The sequence below is a fragment of the Lepisma saccharinum genome, chromosome 25 (genome assembly GCF_977018435.1).
Source record: "Lepisma saccharinum chromosome 25, izLepSacc3.1, whole genome shotgun sequence".
NCBI classification, from domain to species: Eukaryota; Metazoa; Arthropoda; class Insecta; order Zygentoma; family Lepismatidae; genus Lepisma; species Lepisma saccharinum.
Window position 1 is genome coordinate 15,684,525 of NC_139253.1, and position 16,345 is coordinate 15,700,869.

The 16,345-nt window shown below is 37.7% G+C and overlaps 1 protein-coding gene across 5 annotated transcripts in view; it reads left to right on the top strand.

The window, feature by feature from the left end:
* The window catches only part of LOC145978931 (irregular chiasm C-roughest protein-like), a 535,995-nt gene extending 532,130 nt beyond the window's left edge, over nt 1–3,865 (top strand). For all 5 annotated transcript variants that reach the window (XM_083111919.1, XM_083111921.1, XM_083111922.1 and 2 more), the window contains one exon: nt 1,061–3,865. In XM_083111919.1, the coding sequence (XP_082968045.1) occupies nt 1,061–1,405 (345 nt within the window). In that variant the 3' untranslated portion in view covers nt 1,406–3,865. The remainder of the gene's footprint in view (nt 1–1,060) is intronic.
* The last annotated feature ends 12,480 nt before the right edge of the window (nt 3,866–16,345 follow it).

A 16,345-nucleotide genomic window follows, 5' to 3' on the forward strand; every position in this document is an offset into this window, starting at 1 on the left:
ATCCATGTCCAGGCAGTTGGAGGAAGTGATTGCCACCATCCCATGCAGGCCTGAGAGGTTTCCTTTGAGAGACATTTTTTATAAGGCCTGAACTAATTGTTTTAAACTAATCACTACAGTGAAAGAGTATTTATTTTGCAAACTTGTTTTCACTTGAATTCGGCAGGTTGAGATACTGCAATATTTAATAGAAAAATTGACTATGCTACTAGTTGTATGAAAACGTAGTCCACCAAGTGAATTAGATTTGAGTTTAAAAAAAAAAAATTCAGTGTTACATGTTTATCACTCATTACCACATACTGTAACTTGAATCATACATTTAATGATGACATGCAAAACCTAATTAGTTTTTGTAAAATGGATGCACTGTAAGCTGTGTATTTTTCTATTTCACTTGAACTGTAACTAACAGAATGTTTGTTATAACATTGTAATAGTCACCCATAAAGAGACACATTAATTATGCTTGATAACTCACACTTTCATGCTGTTATAATTGCTGTTTAATTATATAATTGAATATCACACTTGTAACAATAGTAAAGAGTGAAATTTAACAATGTATCTCGCTATTGTTGTGATGATATACTGTCTCCAGTCTTTAATACTGTAACTCTCCTTTGTGATAGTGACCTACTTCAAATATGGTTCCATTGTGTGTGAGTATATTTATATTACTCACAACTTTGTGCTTTGCATGAAGTGTTTGTGACTATCTTTAACTATGATCATGCACTGTTTTGATGACAATAGCCTTCTTGCCTTTTAACTATTTGATTACAATGACAGGTCACAGATATAATCTTTTTCGTAGGTGGTGTAGTACGTAGCTTACCTTTCATCCAGCTTTGTTAACTATGCTTTAGTTTAATAGAGAAGACTTCTGAAGTGCATGAAATGCAATTTGATTTTTTTACTAAGTAGAATTAGAAATTTCAAGTTATTCAGGTTTCTGAAGTAGATATAAAGTATTTTGTTATGTATAAAAAAAATGTAGTTGTAATATTGTGATCATATTCAGTGTCTCGATTTTAATACTGTTTTTACATTTGTACAGGATGGACAAAACAACAATGGATATGTACCATATGTGGACTATTCAAGGGACTATAATCCTCCACCATTGGAGGCAAGTCGTAACTCTCTGTATGGATCACAGTTGACACAGTTAAATAGTGTAGACCCAAGGTACTCAGCCACGTATGGCAATCCTTATCTACGAACTTCCACCACCTCTTTGCCCCCACCACATGTGACTTCAGCTCCCAACACAACGACGTCATTTGCATCGAGAAATGGTGCAGTGCCGCAGGTAGCCAGGTTACCCAACTCTCCAACGTCTCAGTACATTATACCTTCTCAGGCACCTGTTAAAAGAGGCACGCTAGCAACTCATGTATAATCAAACGCGTGTGTATATGTGAGCTTTGTGCAAAGACAACTTAAGTGATTCGCTATGCAATAATTCATAAAAAAAGACTTACGACAAGAAGTACGACAAAACCCCATAGTGCGCATAAAGTGTTTTTGATACAGACTGATAAGTGTTATGAAGAAAGACTACAAAAATCTTTTTTGTGTGTGTGTAAATAATGTATATATCTATTTATACGAAAGTGTACAGTGATGTTGAAGGCTGGGTATAGAAGTGCTGTCCTTTTTTCATGGGTGCACTTGTTACAATCACCAGAGCTTCCAAATACAGTTGTTTACAGGGAGATAAATATAAGAGTATGACATACCAAAGATTTTTTTCAGTACTGCGAATTAGTTATGATTGGTGTCACAAAGTTTGGTGATCTATACGTCTCTTCATAAGAGATGAAGCATCATGGCTAGTCTATTCAAAATGATGTTTAAGTACTGGACATGTAGACGAGTTATCGGCCTGATGACTAATATAATTCATTGAGTTATTTCACAACAGCCAACGATGTGTGTGCTCAGATACATTTGTTTTTTTGTTATTGTACTAAGGAAAAAGAACTAAAAAAGTGGCTTGGAACAGGTTGCTTTCGTGATGAACTGAAGTTGTTTATTTTAAAAATGCATTGCTGAAAGTGCAATGTGCATCATACTGTGATTGAACTTAATTTTTGGATGTTTCCTATGTTACATTCATCTCTTGTGTAGAAATTCGATCTTCTTAGTCAGAAATGTTCAGCAACTCATGTATTTGGTCAAGTATGGTAACAGTATGTACACTTTATGTTATATTTTGCTCAAATTGTTAGAAGGAGAAGTAATGCATTTCAGTTACTAAAACCATAGAACATTTTGCACAAGAGATGGAAAAGAATTCAGCAATATTTGCCCTAACTTGTTTCAGTAATATGTGTACATATATATAAAATATACCCATGTGTATTTCGTTAATGATGAATTTTTGTATTAAGTAAGTTCTGAATACTTAAGCATTTATTTCTGAAATATATAAAAACAGAAGCATATAGGTTTACATTAGAATGATACCAAGTTAAATATTTCACGATTATTATGTTTTTGGAATTAGAATTAAATGCAAATTGCAGATCATTTGCCTGATAAATGAGTTTTCAAAAAGAAATAAATTAGCATAATACATTTGTGCAATATAGTAGCGACATATCAATGAAAAATAGGTCTCTGTATTTAAAATGTCAAAAATAATCAAAAGTATTTATTTTTTGCCTTTCTTTGTGCAATCCAGATGATTGTTGTAGTCATGTTACTAAATATTTCTGTGTTGAAAAGAACACAGTCTGAATTGGAAACTCTTATCCATCTTGTACCTATTTATTTAATTGGTGCCAACCGTCCACCATTATTGTAAGGCATTGAGTACTGAACCCACAACCTAATGCAACTGTGCAGATGCACAAATTGATTTTTTGAATCATGAAAGTGACTATCCTATAACAATGCCTGCAAAAGCGTATAATGACAAATTGTTAAAAAAAAAAAATGAATGGATAATATCTTGGTACCATAGAAGTGATTTCCGGAGTATGAGCTGAGTTGCATGTGTACAGTCAAAGCACATTTCTAAGGTGTATCGACATTGATATCTCTTGGTATGAGTGTGCAGTGTTATCATAAAATTAATATTTGCTTTGGGTATTTGTTCTGACAATGAAATGTGACCATGGAAAGGCAAAATATCACTTTCCCAATGAATGAATATAAATTTATAACTTGATATGTGGTTTACACTTACAAACTTTTAAAAACGTAAGGATTACTGAAGATAAATTGATTTCTGATACAAATTATGATATTTTGCTTTCCCATAACATATTCGTTGTAAACATTTTAATTTTCAAATGTTCAGCTTATTCTTGCTGTGAGAGTAAGCTAGAAAAATAACAACATGTAAGCAGATTTACTTTCATTTTATATTTCTGATGTACTTCAATTCATTTGATTACAAAAGTAATTTATTGTATCAGAGAAGGTGATATGGCAGAGTCATATATATATATTTTTACAAAAGTTGTAGACTGCATGATGAAATGCTGTTGCTCATGATTAGAACCATATCAATGAAAGAAATTATATAGATTTCTGAATAGTTTTTCCTGTTAGTTTATTTTTGTGTGAAACTCATAAAATGAAAACATTGCTTTTTCATGTCAGATCCTTTATATTTTGCAAATATTGAGAGAACATTGTTATAGTGTGAATCAAATATAAAGTGTAGTTTTTTTGATAGCATGCATGATGGGTAGGTGTGAATGTTGTGCCTGCCTGTATGTTTCATGTGTAATGTATTTGTTACAAGAAATGTGCTTTACGACTGTACATATCATGTGTAATAGGTTCCACTTTTTGTAAATAAGACTTTTATATGTCAAATAAAAAGATTGACAGTTGATGACTTGCAGACATGTGGTTTCATTTGTTTACTTATGAGTTTGTATAGAAGGCATAGAAATGTTTGCACCAGAAGCGAGAAAAGACTTTGGCTATCCTGCACCAATTTGGTGCTTCTATCCCTCCCAGTGTAAATAAAACATTTAACATTGTGGTATCCACTAATGTAGGCAAATTACCCAATCAATAACATTGCTGATAATTTTATCTGTTCAGTATTACTATAAATAGCTCGTAAATATTAAGAGTAATTCTCTCAAATTGTTAAAGTATATTTCCAAAAAAGCAGATGCTTTTTGTAAGGCAAACTCAATTGAAGGATAACTGATAGTTGAATACATTCATTGAATAGGTTCAGGTTTGTTAGTTAAATTTTCCTTTTTATATGCAATCGACAGAATCGGTTCAATCCCTAATTGTGGAATTGTTTGATGTGGAATCGATAAAATATGAATGTTAATCTCTAATCCCCATGACAATGATTAACCTAAACAGAAAGCTGATGTAGATGTTTACAAATGTACTATTTGAACGTGCTGTTCTCCATTATCAGTGAAATGAATTAATTGCTCATGCTATATGGTGAACACTTTGCCAATATACATGATATATACGAGGGGAGAGTGAAAAGTTTTGAGCCTTACATGGAAGGAGTGTGGCTAGGTAGTTAAAATTTTGGAGGATGTAAGGTGTGAGTTTTAGAACACTCTGTGCGAACTTGTATGAAATTCACATGTTTTCTTCTATTTTTTTGTCAGGTTGAAAATGAATGAAGTGTCAGAGAAGAAAGTGGCCGAGAGGGCCGTGATTCGGTACCTCTGTCGGCAAGGCCTCACTGCACAGGCTGCTTTGGTCGAGTGTGGCTTCACCGCACTTCCCCATCCAGCTTATTCCCCCGACCTGCTCCCATCAGATTTTCACATTTTCCCCGCTATGAAGAATTCACTTCGAGGATGTTACTTCCACATGGATGAAGGTGGTCAGTCAATGGTGCGAGACTCAGGACAAATCATTCTACCAGATGACTGTAAACAAATTGCAGCACAGAATGCATAAGTGCATTGATCTGGGGGGTGATTATGTAGAGAAATCATAATGAGAAACTGTAGCTCGAACACCCCTTTCCTGTGAGACTCAAAACTTTTCACTCTCCCCTCGTACATATCTATGTATCCATTCTTATTTTATCCTTTTCATTGTCATCATTAACCTTTTTCACGTTGTACTTTTGGAATTCAACATAATGCTTTTCTTCACTATTCCATTATTTCTCCTTGGCTGTGTGACCTATTTCTGAAGCCATGTTTATGTGGACTTGTCTTTCCCCCAGTGTCTGAATTGGAAAATGTTAGTTTGGTCCAGTTTGCGATTAGCTGGGGGATGCTCCCATGGTTTAACATGGTAACTGTGAGACAGCTAGCGGGAGGGGGATACTTTGCCAAAATTTTGCTAGCTGGGGCATGTGCCATCCCTCTTCACTTTGAGCGCTGTCCCTAAAGTATATCAATTTTTTTCCTGTAATTTATTTATTTATTTATTTATCGAACTCAACAGGTACATACCTAATTACAGAGCCCTTGTGAAGGATACATAGTGAATACAATTACATATATTTCTGCAATATATATATATATATATATATATATATACACCTACATAAAATACATTTGAAATTATTTCCTATATATACACACACACACACACTTGATCACATATCATTTCATTAGGAAATTATGTGTTTAAGCTTAGGTTATTGTGTTAATAGTGGCTTTACTGAGGTCCCTTAGGTTCATAGAAAAGATGTCAAGGATGTTATTCTTGATTAGCAATTTATTGTAACTGGTGCACATTCTCCACAATGGAGATTTCTTTTTAATTTCCGATCTAGCCTTCTTTATAAGAAAAACTTCGTTCTTGAGTCTAGTTTTCGACGACGGGATTCGAAAATTTATCTGGCAGAGTAGATGTTCAGCATCTACTTCGTTATTTAACAACTTCCACATGAATACTATTTCCTGTAACGTTCTTCTATGACACAGCTTTGTAAACCGACTTTCATATATTAGGTTGTCGTAGTGTTCAAATGTGGGGTAAACTTTCTGAAATTTGTATTTTAAAAATCTAAGAAATCTTGATTGGACTCTTTCAATTGCTTCACTGTACTTTGCTGTGTCTGTATTCCATATAACAGATGCATATTCGAGTTTTGGTCTTACATACGAATAATACAAAACTTTTAGTGTGTCTATACTCTTGAAATCCCTCCCCATTCTAAGAATGAACCCAAGGCTCTTGAACGCTTCACTAATTATTTGTTCTACGTGATATGTGAAACAGTGATCATATTTCACTTCTATAGCTCATATTCATGATTTTTTTGTGAAATATTCCTTTTCTTCCACTTATCAAGCCACTACAGGTTGGCAAATTCTCAAGAAAGTCGTTAAGGGGATTCTCAGGTCTAAATCAGAGGTGTTTGTGTGGCTGACCTCCATGGTGGAGTGATTAGCACAGCACACTATGGCACCAGGGACTTCGGGTATGGGTGTCCTTCATAAGTGTCTCTTCATCAATATCATCAGCACACATCCTCATCTTCGCAATTAGCCAAAAGTGGCAGAAAAGCGAAGTAAAATAAGCCAATCAATCAAATATTTGTATACTACATCCATTTTTTGTGAACTTGGGACATCGTTTTGGAAGTTTATTTTTCTCTTCCTCAAATAGCTTCAGCTTTTATCATACTTATGGCATATTTTAGTTCCTAAGAATTAAATACTGTATTTCAATGCCCTAAGAATGCAGAGATCTTCACAGTGTGTGGAGGACATCGAAGTGATCATTGTCGTAATAACATTTTGTTTGTTAAGTCCTAGTTTCCGATCTCTTGAAAAATAGTAACTTTTATAACCTGTAAGTATGCAACGACACATCACAAATTCATGGTTACCACTGGCCTTTTTTCTGTAGGGTAACATTAGGCGCTATAATGTGCTATGACAATAGTATCATACCTGCATAGACGCTGGTAGGGTGAAGTTGCTAGGCTTAACATATCCTCTCGAATTATGTATTTATCGCGATGTACAGTCATCTGCAATAAAAAATTGAGGCCGCGGCATGACTATTTTTATATATTTCAATTTACAGACACCTATATGAAATAATTGCTCCCTTGCTTGGTACTATATGTAGTGCCTAGCTGTTAGGGCGATGGTTGAACTTTCTTTTGAGGACTTGCAAATGAATTTCTGTCTTGCTGTAGAGATAGGCAACACACAATGCAGGGAAGCGAGTATTTCAAGGTGTAGATGTCTCATTTTTATTGCAGGTGGCTGTACACATAGCTATGTGATGTTTTTACCTTGGTATTCACACGCCAGGGAGCTATCTTTGCCTGCACTGGCTACACTGGATGTCCATAACACCCAAGGTAACATGAAAACTTTATAGTCGACGCACTGGCTACGTTAACGACCCGCTGGTTTTGAAGTCCAAGGAGCGCGCCCACCAGCTGCAACAATCACATTCAATTCAGTGTTGCCACACATCTACTCTACGCCCCTCCGCCTTCCCACGGTCTCCACATTGAAGTTGCAAAGTACGGCAACAGCGTATCCACAATCATGTGACTGAGACTCCACGCGGAGTAAACGAGCAGAATGACAGCTGCAAGTATTGGCTGAAGATTGAGTGTGATCGGACGAAACCAACTCGCTGTTTATCCCCACCCATGTTTGTGGCGGCAGCTCTCTTCAGATCTTGGACGTTAACCAAGTAAACACGTCATCTATACTGTCATGTATTCCGGAAAACTATTTTCAAGTGGCAGTGGTACTATTGTCCTACGTAGGGTGTAGCTACACAGGGAGAGCAGCTGCTAGTACACAGGCAAGTAATAAGTAATTATTGCTTTCACAGGAGCATTCTGGGAATTATATTGTCACACCACGCACTTTATTTTAAGCGGGTGGGGTGGGTAGAACCGTTCAACTGCCGACAAAATATTTCAAGTGCAACTGTGAATACGATAAAGTTATATTGCTCTATTAAGGCTCCTTCATACATTTGACGAAAGTCGAATCTGAGTAAGAAGGGAAAAAAAGGAGGGTCATATGGGTTGGTTTTTGTGTGGCTTACTCTGTACGTATCTCTGACGTAACAGAATACGTCACGAGATTGGCAGTCTTCACAGTGTTCTTGGGTCTCAGCTTCTACTGCCTCGTAGAGCTCCGACACAGTAAATAGTCCCTAACGAGCCTACACAAGTTATGTTAAAGAAACAGCGAAATGATTTTTAAAAAGTATTAATGATTACGTACACGTGGAAACAGATCTTCATATGAGATCGTTGAAGGTAGGCATTCGCTGTTTACTGTTCACGGCTGACGGGAGAGCAGTTGGGGTGGGGTACCTGAGGGGAAACAAACACAATCGCTTGCAAGGGAGGAAGGACGAAAATTTGTTTGTTGTGAAGCAGTTGACCATCTGGCACGCAGGCGAGCGAAGAAAACAAACATGAATTATCGTTCTTTTAACACGTAACGAATTTTTCATGGATAGTAAAACTGTAATTTGATGACAAAAGATTCTCAAACATTTATGAAATGGAAGATAGTAATCACAGTCGCGATTTCATGTCTTGAATCTTGGCTATATTATTATATCTCTTTTTTTAATCTTCCATAAAGAGCAATGAATGGAAAACCGAAAACTGTTCCTATTTTGTACCTACAGTTCCTAAATAGAAATTACAATTTTTGTAACTATAATTGGCTTACGCAGAATTTTGTCGCGAGGTGTTTCAAGTTTGTTTAGTTTTAATTTTCATAGTAATAATAACAATACATTGTTTTTTGATTGATTGATTGATTGATTTACTTTATTTTACTTCGCTTCTTGTGCCACTTTTGGCTAATTTGCGAAGATGGTGATGAGTGATGATATGATGAAATTGATGAATGAACACTCACATACAACCATGCCCAGGCCAGGATTCCAACCCGGGACCCCTGGCGTCGTAGCGCGATGTGCTAACCACTCCGCCACGAGGGCCGGCAATACATTGTTTTTATTATAACATTTATTAACAATAGTAATCTAGTTATATGAACTGTTTATATTTTCGCTGGATGTGACACTAATTAGTTTAAAACAGAGCACGAATTAAACATTTCTTCAGTTTGCTCAGTCAGTGATCACAACAGGTTCATTGAATGGACAGTGTTCCATAAGATATACACATATCATTCTGATCATGTACAATTAACTACACGTATGCTAAAATTGTAGTTTTACAACTTTGCTTTTACAACGAACAACGCTCACACTGGAAGAGCAAAGTTGTGCGTTACTGAATTAGTAGTCTTTCTGTATTATTTTCTGTAGATAAAGTTTATTTCGTGGTGAAGAGTAATGAATGGGATGATGAGAACAGACATTGCCATCTACACCGCAGGGAACGGAGTAGACTGGTTTTTCTCGAGGTGCATTTGTTTTTCTTGCTTAAGTAACAGTTTCTTATGTATATATACCGGGTGGGCCAGACTCAATTATGCAGTTTTTGATTAGATGTTATTTTTATTTTTTCCATATTTTATTTTTATTGACAAATGTTAACAATTCGAATGGCTACAAAATTGTTACAAAAATGGAATCACACACACATAAGTCATTGATTTTCAAGATAATGGTCGACCTGGGCACCATCTAAGTCAACACAGGCTTGTAGACGCAAAGCAACATTTTCACACGCCTTACTCCTGAACAATCACCTCACGCATATGTTGCTCACTGTCAGTGGGATTAGCGTACAACTTGTGTTTGAGGTAACCCCAAAGGAAAAAGTATGGTGGGTTGATGTCGGGTGATCGGGCTGGCCACTCCACAGGCCCTCGACGGCCAATCCAGCGATCAACCTCGTTCACAGCATACCGTATGATGCAGCCATCTATCGACAACAGGATGTACTTTCCAATTTTTCCGTGTGCTGTTGGGTTTATTGGTTACTAATATTCGAAAACTGCCCAATTGAGTCTGGCCCACCCTGTATACTATTCCAATTTTTGCTTATTTGAAGTACAAATAACAAGAAAAGAAAAACATTCTGACAAACAGGTAAAAAATTACTGGGCTACAAAAAATAATACACGGACACAAACAATGAGCTTCTTAAAAATTCATGAACAGCAGTGCACGTCGATACACTATGTAATACAATAAGAACAAATACATGACAACGAAACTCTCACAATAATTGGAAAGCGCCCTGTGTTTCTGTACATTACCTTACATAAGCTAATAATACTTTGCGATCAATTTATATGACAAAATCAGTCTCAAAGGTAAACATATTCTCTGTTGCTATACAAAACTCCTCCTGTGCACTGCAATACATAAATAAGTTCAAATTCATGAAGAAATTAGCCTCTAAACACTTACAAAAGTGAAATCTGTTGCTGTACGTTATGTGTAGGCCTCCCAGAAATAACGACTTCCAACTATGCCACAAACAGTGCATACGTTACATACAAAGGTTACCTCGTTTAGAAAGATTCTCCATCATGATCAGTTTGCCGGTGATTCTTTTTCATCCCATCTGACGTCTTCGCCTTCCTTCTGTTTCGGGCTTGGATTATTCTCATGGGATTTCGGATCTGCATTGATCGTGTGTGCCGTGGATAGACAAGTTCTGAGAGTAGACACTCAACATAGAATTGTTGTAGCTGCGTTCCAGAATTGATCATCTCTCTGGATGTATTCTATTTTAACACCTTTCTCTGTCCACAGACCAAAGATACAATACCTTCTCCGTGTAATAATTACTATTACCCTACACTTGGTAATAGTAATTGTGTGGTGTTCACGATATTGGCGTTAAGCTCTTCGTCAAATTTCCAGAAAGTTACTTTCTTCGTCTTGATGGCATGTGCAGGTGTTACATGTTTGACAGAAAAGGGACACTTAATTTCGATAATGCCATCCTCACCTACCAGGCCGTCTGGGGACGCTCCTAAATATGGAATGGTGGGGTCAACAAACAGGCCGCACGGTGTTACCGTCACGTTAACCTCATTTTCCACATGTTCAATGGCAGTGAGTTCTTTTTCCCTACCGTACCGCATTGCTTCACAGTCCCAGTCACTGTAGAGTAGGGTTTTGACTAGTTTCTCGCAGCCAGTGTAAGGCTTTCTCTTGCACACTACCCCGAAATGGGATGCTGTGAGTAACTTACGCCTCTCTTGTTTCCAAAGCCCGCAGTTCCTCTGCATTACAGTGCTCCTTTCGAGCTCTTGGCGTTCCTGTTCTGTGCGTGATAACGACTGCAGGAACTCTTGATATCTTTGCTATAGCACATCAGACGAAAGGTCTGGTTTTTGGGCATTTTGACCGTAATCCTTGTTATGCGTATTACCAATTATGCAGACGTAGGCTCAAGTCGCAACCTCTTTCTGGTTCTGGGATGCTGCCGGTTCTTGGAGAGGCTTAGTCGACGATTTCACCTTGACTCTAGCAACTTTGTGAAAAATCCTGGGCTGTTCTCGGCGCAAATTTCTTTTTGTAGGCTTTATAATGGAGTGTGTGTGTGTGTTATGAGAAACCAGAGCAGCGGAGCATCTAGCCCCGTAAAACCTCTTCAACCCATAGTTCACTCGTTTTCCACCAAGAAACTTTGCTATTATGGAGTTGAACTGTTCCGCAGGGGTGTTGTCTAAGTTCTTGAGGAGACTTCTGCAGTGAATTGCGAGTTGGCCCACTGCTTCCATGATGAGCGGGTACAGACTGGCTGCCTGAAGTTCGGGAACAATATTAATTTCTTCTGCAGATTTTCCAGAGCAGAAGTAGCCACGCTCAAAGCAATGCAAATGTTCACCGAACACATGGTTTGGCCCGTTGATAATATTCTTATACAAATCTGTATGTCGACAAGCAGGTGCCAAACCGCCCTGACTAATACTTTGTTTCACGGCCTTTGTCACTCCTCCTCCTAATCTCAGAATGCTGGATCCGATTCGTTTTCTCAGGTGAACATACTTCAGTTTACTATTAGTGCTTATGAGTCTCAGTTTCTTACAATAGTTCCGCAGTAAGTGATTAGTACACTCAATTTTTTCCACTGTGACATCGGTGTAAGGTCTGGCTTCTAGAATTTTTGCATACACGCTGGAATCCTCATCAGCCACAAGAGTAGCAAACTTCACACCGTACAACTCCAAACTTCGTTTAAAGCCCTCCACAATTATATTCGACTTCATGTTGCAAACTCCACTAAAAGATTAAACGCACACGACACTTCAGTAGCAGTTACAGTCTGGCCACGGGAGACAAAACCATCTGGAAGGAATATTCCAAACGCGAGAAGGGAAGCAGGTAGAAACAAGCTGTAACAATGCTGTGATATTTCATCTGTGTGCGTTTGTTTGTGTAGTTTTATTTTCGCTCGCTGTGTTGTGTTCGTGATAGCTCTTACACCTCGTAATAAACCGTTTCGAAGTGGAACAAAGAAAATTCTGCAGAATCAGTGGCGTATCCAGAAATGTTTCGGGGTGGATATGAACGAAATGTCTACGAATAATAATAATAATAATAATAATAATAATAATAATAATAGTAATAATAATATTTTAATTGAATTAAAGTAATACTAATTTCAATATATAAATTAATATATTATTATTACGTGACTAGGTAAAGAGGCAAACAGTGTATATTCATTCTGTAGCTTACCTGTAGTTAAAAGTAGAAACATTTACATAAGAACAAGTGCCTGGCAATTAAATTAATGTCAAACAGAAGAAGAGTTGAATACTATTGCATAACGAAATAAATATATACAATATTTATAAATATATGCCTTCCAATATATACAGTGAAGTTTCTGATTAATATTGTATACATATTGTTATGAGTTGTAGTATGCATAAACCTTCTTTCTAATATCATTCAAACCGTACGATCCCAATATAATCCTTTCCTTCCAATAAATTCACTAATGCTAAACGAGTATTGTTATTATTTTATTACTTGGTAATCTTTTCGTTTGGGGGAGGGGGTCCATACGTCCTAAATAAATACTTTATGTATTTCAAAGCCGTATGATGTCAATCCTAATCATTGCCTTCCAATATATTCAGAGTAAAAATAGTAGTACTTGATAAGTATTTCTGGTGCTATACTTCAAAGCCGTATTATATTTATAGCTATAATCCTTCCTTCCAATACGCGTTCAGAGGAAATTATCCATCGAATATGCAAAAATTGCTAAAGGAGTATATTTACATTATTTAATTTTAGTACTTCATAATCCTTTCGGGGGGTCCGGACCGCCAGCAAACTTGTTCTACGTATTATAGCGTAATATTTGCCAAGGAGACCGATTTAATTGAATTACTCAAAATAACGTTACTGGTTTACGTACGTACAATGTAAACGTCTAATGGAAAGCGATAAATACTTCCCCATTTGATGATGTAGTAAACGGATAGGTATTATTTATATTTCATTCTGAACCCTTCCACAATACGTGAACGTCTGTGCAGTTAATTTGCCGGCTATTTTGTAGCGCTTGAAACTTCATTGTTGTTTCTGCAGCAGAAGATTTTCTCGGAACCCACATCTTACGCCAAACACACTTGATGCCGTCACCCATATTTTGCAATTGAACACGTCCAGTTGACGCATGCACACTTCCCTGTCTCTTGCGATCGTGTTTTGTCTTCACGGGCTATTTTGTTGTATCCCTCCGCGTTCTACTGTGGGTGGGGTTTAGAACGCTTCCAACTATCTGCACGAGGTGTCGCCACTGTGCAGCGACACTTTTACGTATTGCAAGGGTTTCGTTTTCCTCAAACAGTCTCAAAATAGGAAAACTGACTTCTACAGTGATGATGTTAATGTCAAGTACAATGAACATTGCATGACCCCAACAAAACAGTTTTGCATAAGCTTGTGTGGTTAACGAGATAATTGCATGTGAAAATTACGGTTTTCCCCATTTTTATGCCCAATTTACTTATTAAGCAGGGTCTTTTTTAAAATTTCTGCTTTGTAGGAATTACGCAGCCATATTTTTTGAAGGATATAAAACAAACCCCGAGGTCCTATCTTTGCTCGTAACTGAAAAATCTGTTTAAAACGGAACGTCTGCACTGCGCGTTTTCGTCGCGGTATAAAGGAGCCTTAAGTAGCCGATCTCAATGGCGGAGTGGTTAGCACAGCGCGCTTCGACGCCAGAGATCCAGGGTTCGAATCACGGTCTGGGCATTATGAGTGTCCCATCAATTTCATCATATCATCACTCATCCTCATCTTGGCTATTAGCCAAATGTGGCAGTAAAACGAAGTAAAATAAACAAGTCAATCAAACAATATTTCTTAAGTAAAATGAAGTTACAAGAAAGTATGGGGGAGGGGGGCGTTGACACCCATTAACCTTATTCTTGAAGTCAAACATATTGGTTTTGCTCAGTGATCCGGTGGGGGTTTAAAACGAGGCATATCACGTGCACTATTTTCGTGACTAAACCTTTCTAAGTTAAACCATGACGTCATATCCTGTAGGCCTTTTATAGAGAGCACGCCAAGTCAAAAATGAGAAGCTGGTCCTTTGTTTATTTTTTGGATCACGCGAGCGCAACCTTCCCAGAAATCAGCTGTTTCTTTTTCTTATATATTTGAGCTGCCGTGTCCGTAAGTCGCCTCAAATGGCTCTTGTTAATTAAGATTTCACATGAGCCGGGACCAAATATGTGCGTGTGCCCTGCTTTTGGAAAATGGTCGCTTTGAATTAAGCGCGAGAAATATATGCATTGATTTCAGCACCGATTTTCAGGGGGGGCAAGGCTTTCTCTACCCTTCCACAACACCCAAAAGGAGTAAATTATTCCCCCCCCTCGCATAAAATCCGGCGTTTTTATTTTAAAAGGATAAAGAGAAATACAGTAGAGCCTTGATTTTACGTTTCTCAAAGGCTCCTAGGTGAGAAATTTAAAATCCGGGAGAATCGTAACTTTGATGTATTTGGGACAATGAGGGTTGAATTATGGAAACGGAAAGCAATCTGAGAAAGTTAAATCAAAGTTGTACTGTATATATCAACGCGAACATTAACTTTCTAAAATCAGTGTTCAGATTAAACGGAAAGTACAGGGTGCACTTAAAAAATATATTTCTTCAGAACCATTCAACATCTATTGATTGCTCGGACACTACTACAGGTAGAAAGATAAAATTTACTGAACCCAGATAATTATCCAAAAATTTTCATTTGGGAAGGGGGTGATCATAAATAGGGCTTTGTGAAAAATTGTAGTGGGGCATTAAAGACATTTTGGGAATTTTCGGGGTGATTAAAGGGGTATGTGGATGAATTAGGGTACTGGTTGAACCTATCGTTTAAATTGGGATCTTTTCTCTTCCATTCGAGCAATGTCTATTAGTTCGGTACATGGGGAGGTTACACAGTATCTAGAGTGTTTTGAGGAGGAGAGCTAAAGAACCATGGCTCTCCCTCGAAAAATGAATGTCACCCAAAAAATATATTATTTCAAAATGTACTTTCGTCTCAGTCACAGTAATGAGCACCAGCAAAACTGATATAGGCCGTTGTGGAAATGCGATAGCTTCGAATTGCAACAGCTTGGGGCACATCGTCCTGAAAAAATCATGTGAACGCCCTTTCATCGCCGAGCTGCAGTCACCCTGTCGGTTGGGCGAGTGACTGCCACGTGCGAGACCCGGTTTCGATTCCGGGCGAGGTGATTTCAGGCGGGAATATTTCCAGCAGTGGGCCGGCTCGATCTCGCCACTGAAGTTCCCGGGTTCGAGTACCGGCCTGGGCATGAGTGTCCTAACATCAGTTTCATGTAATCATCACTCATCTCATCGTCGCGACTAGCCAAAACTGGCAGAAAAGTGACGAAAATACAAATAAAAAAAATTCCAGGAAATGTCCCTACAGGAAGCGGCTCTGGGGTTCACCCAGGCTCTAATAAGAAAGTGCCCAAGAGCAACCCTGAGGAGGTAAAGGCGGCCGGAGCGTGGTGCTGATCGCTTCCACAAATGGCCACTTCCATCTTTCTCCCACATGTCTTCGCGGTATGGTGCGATGTGCAAGGGGGTAGCTTTACCTTACACACACACACGCACACACACATAGGGTGACCAGATATTTGTTGACGAAAAAGAGTATGGGCTATAGGTTGAAGGTGCGCATGCATTTTGCTCTTTCACGGGTTCCGCAAAAATCCCGCGCGACTTCTTGACAGTCTAATTATCCTGGAAATTATGCAAAATTAAAACTTCCTTTTTACTTTACACTAATTTTGCACAAAAAACTATATTTTGTGATTACATAATATCTATTTTAATATTCTGCTGCAATTCTTGAATATTCTATAGCAAATTTCTTGGTATGTTGATGCATATAATTGTAGGAGAATATTTACACACCAATATTAATCAATATTTTGAACAAATTTTAATTATTGCA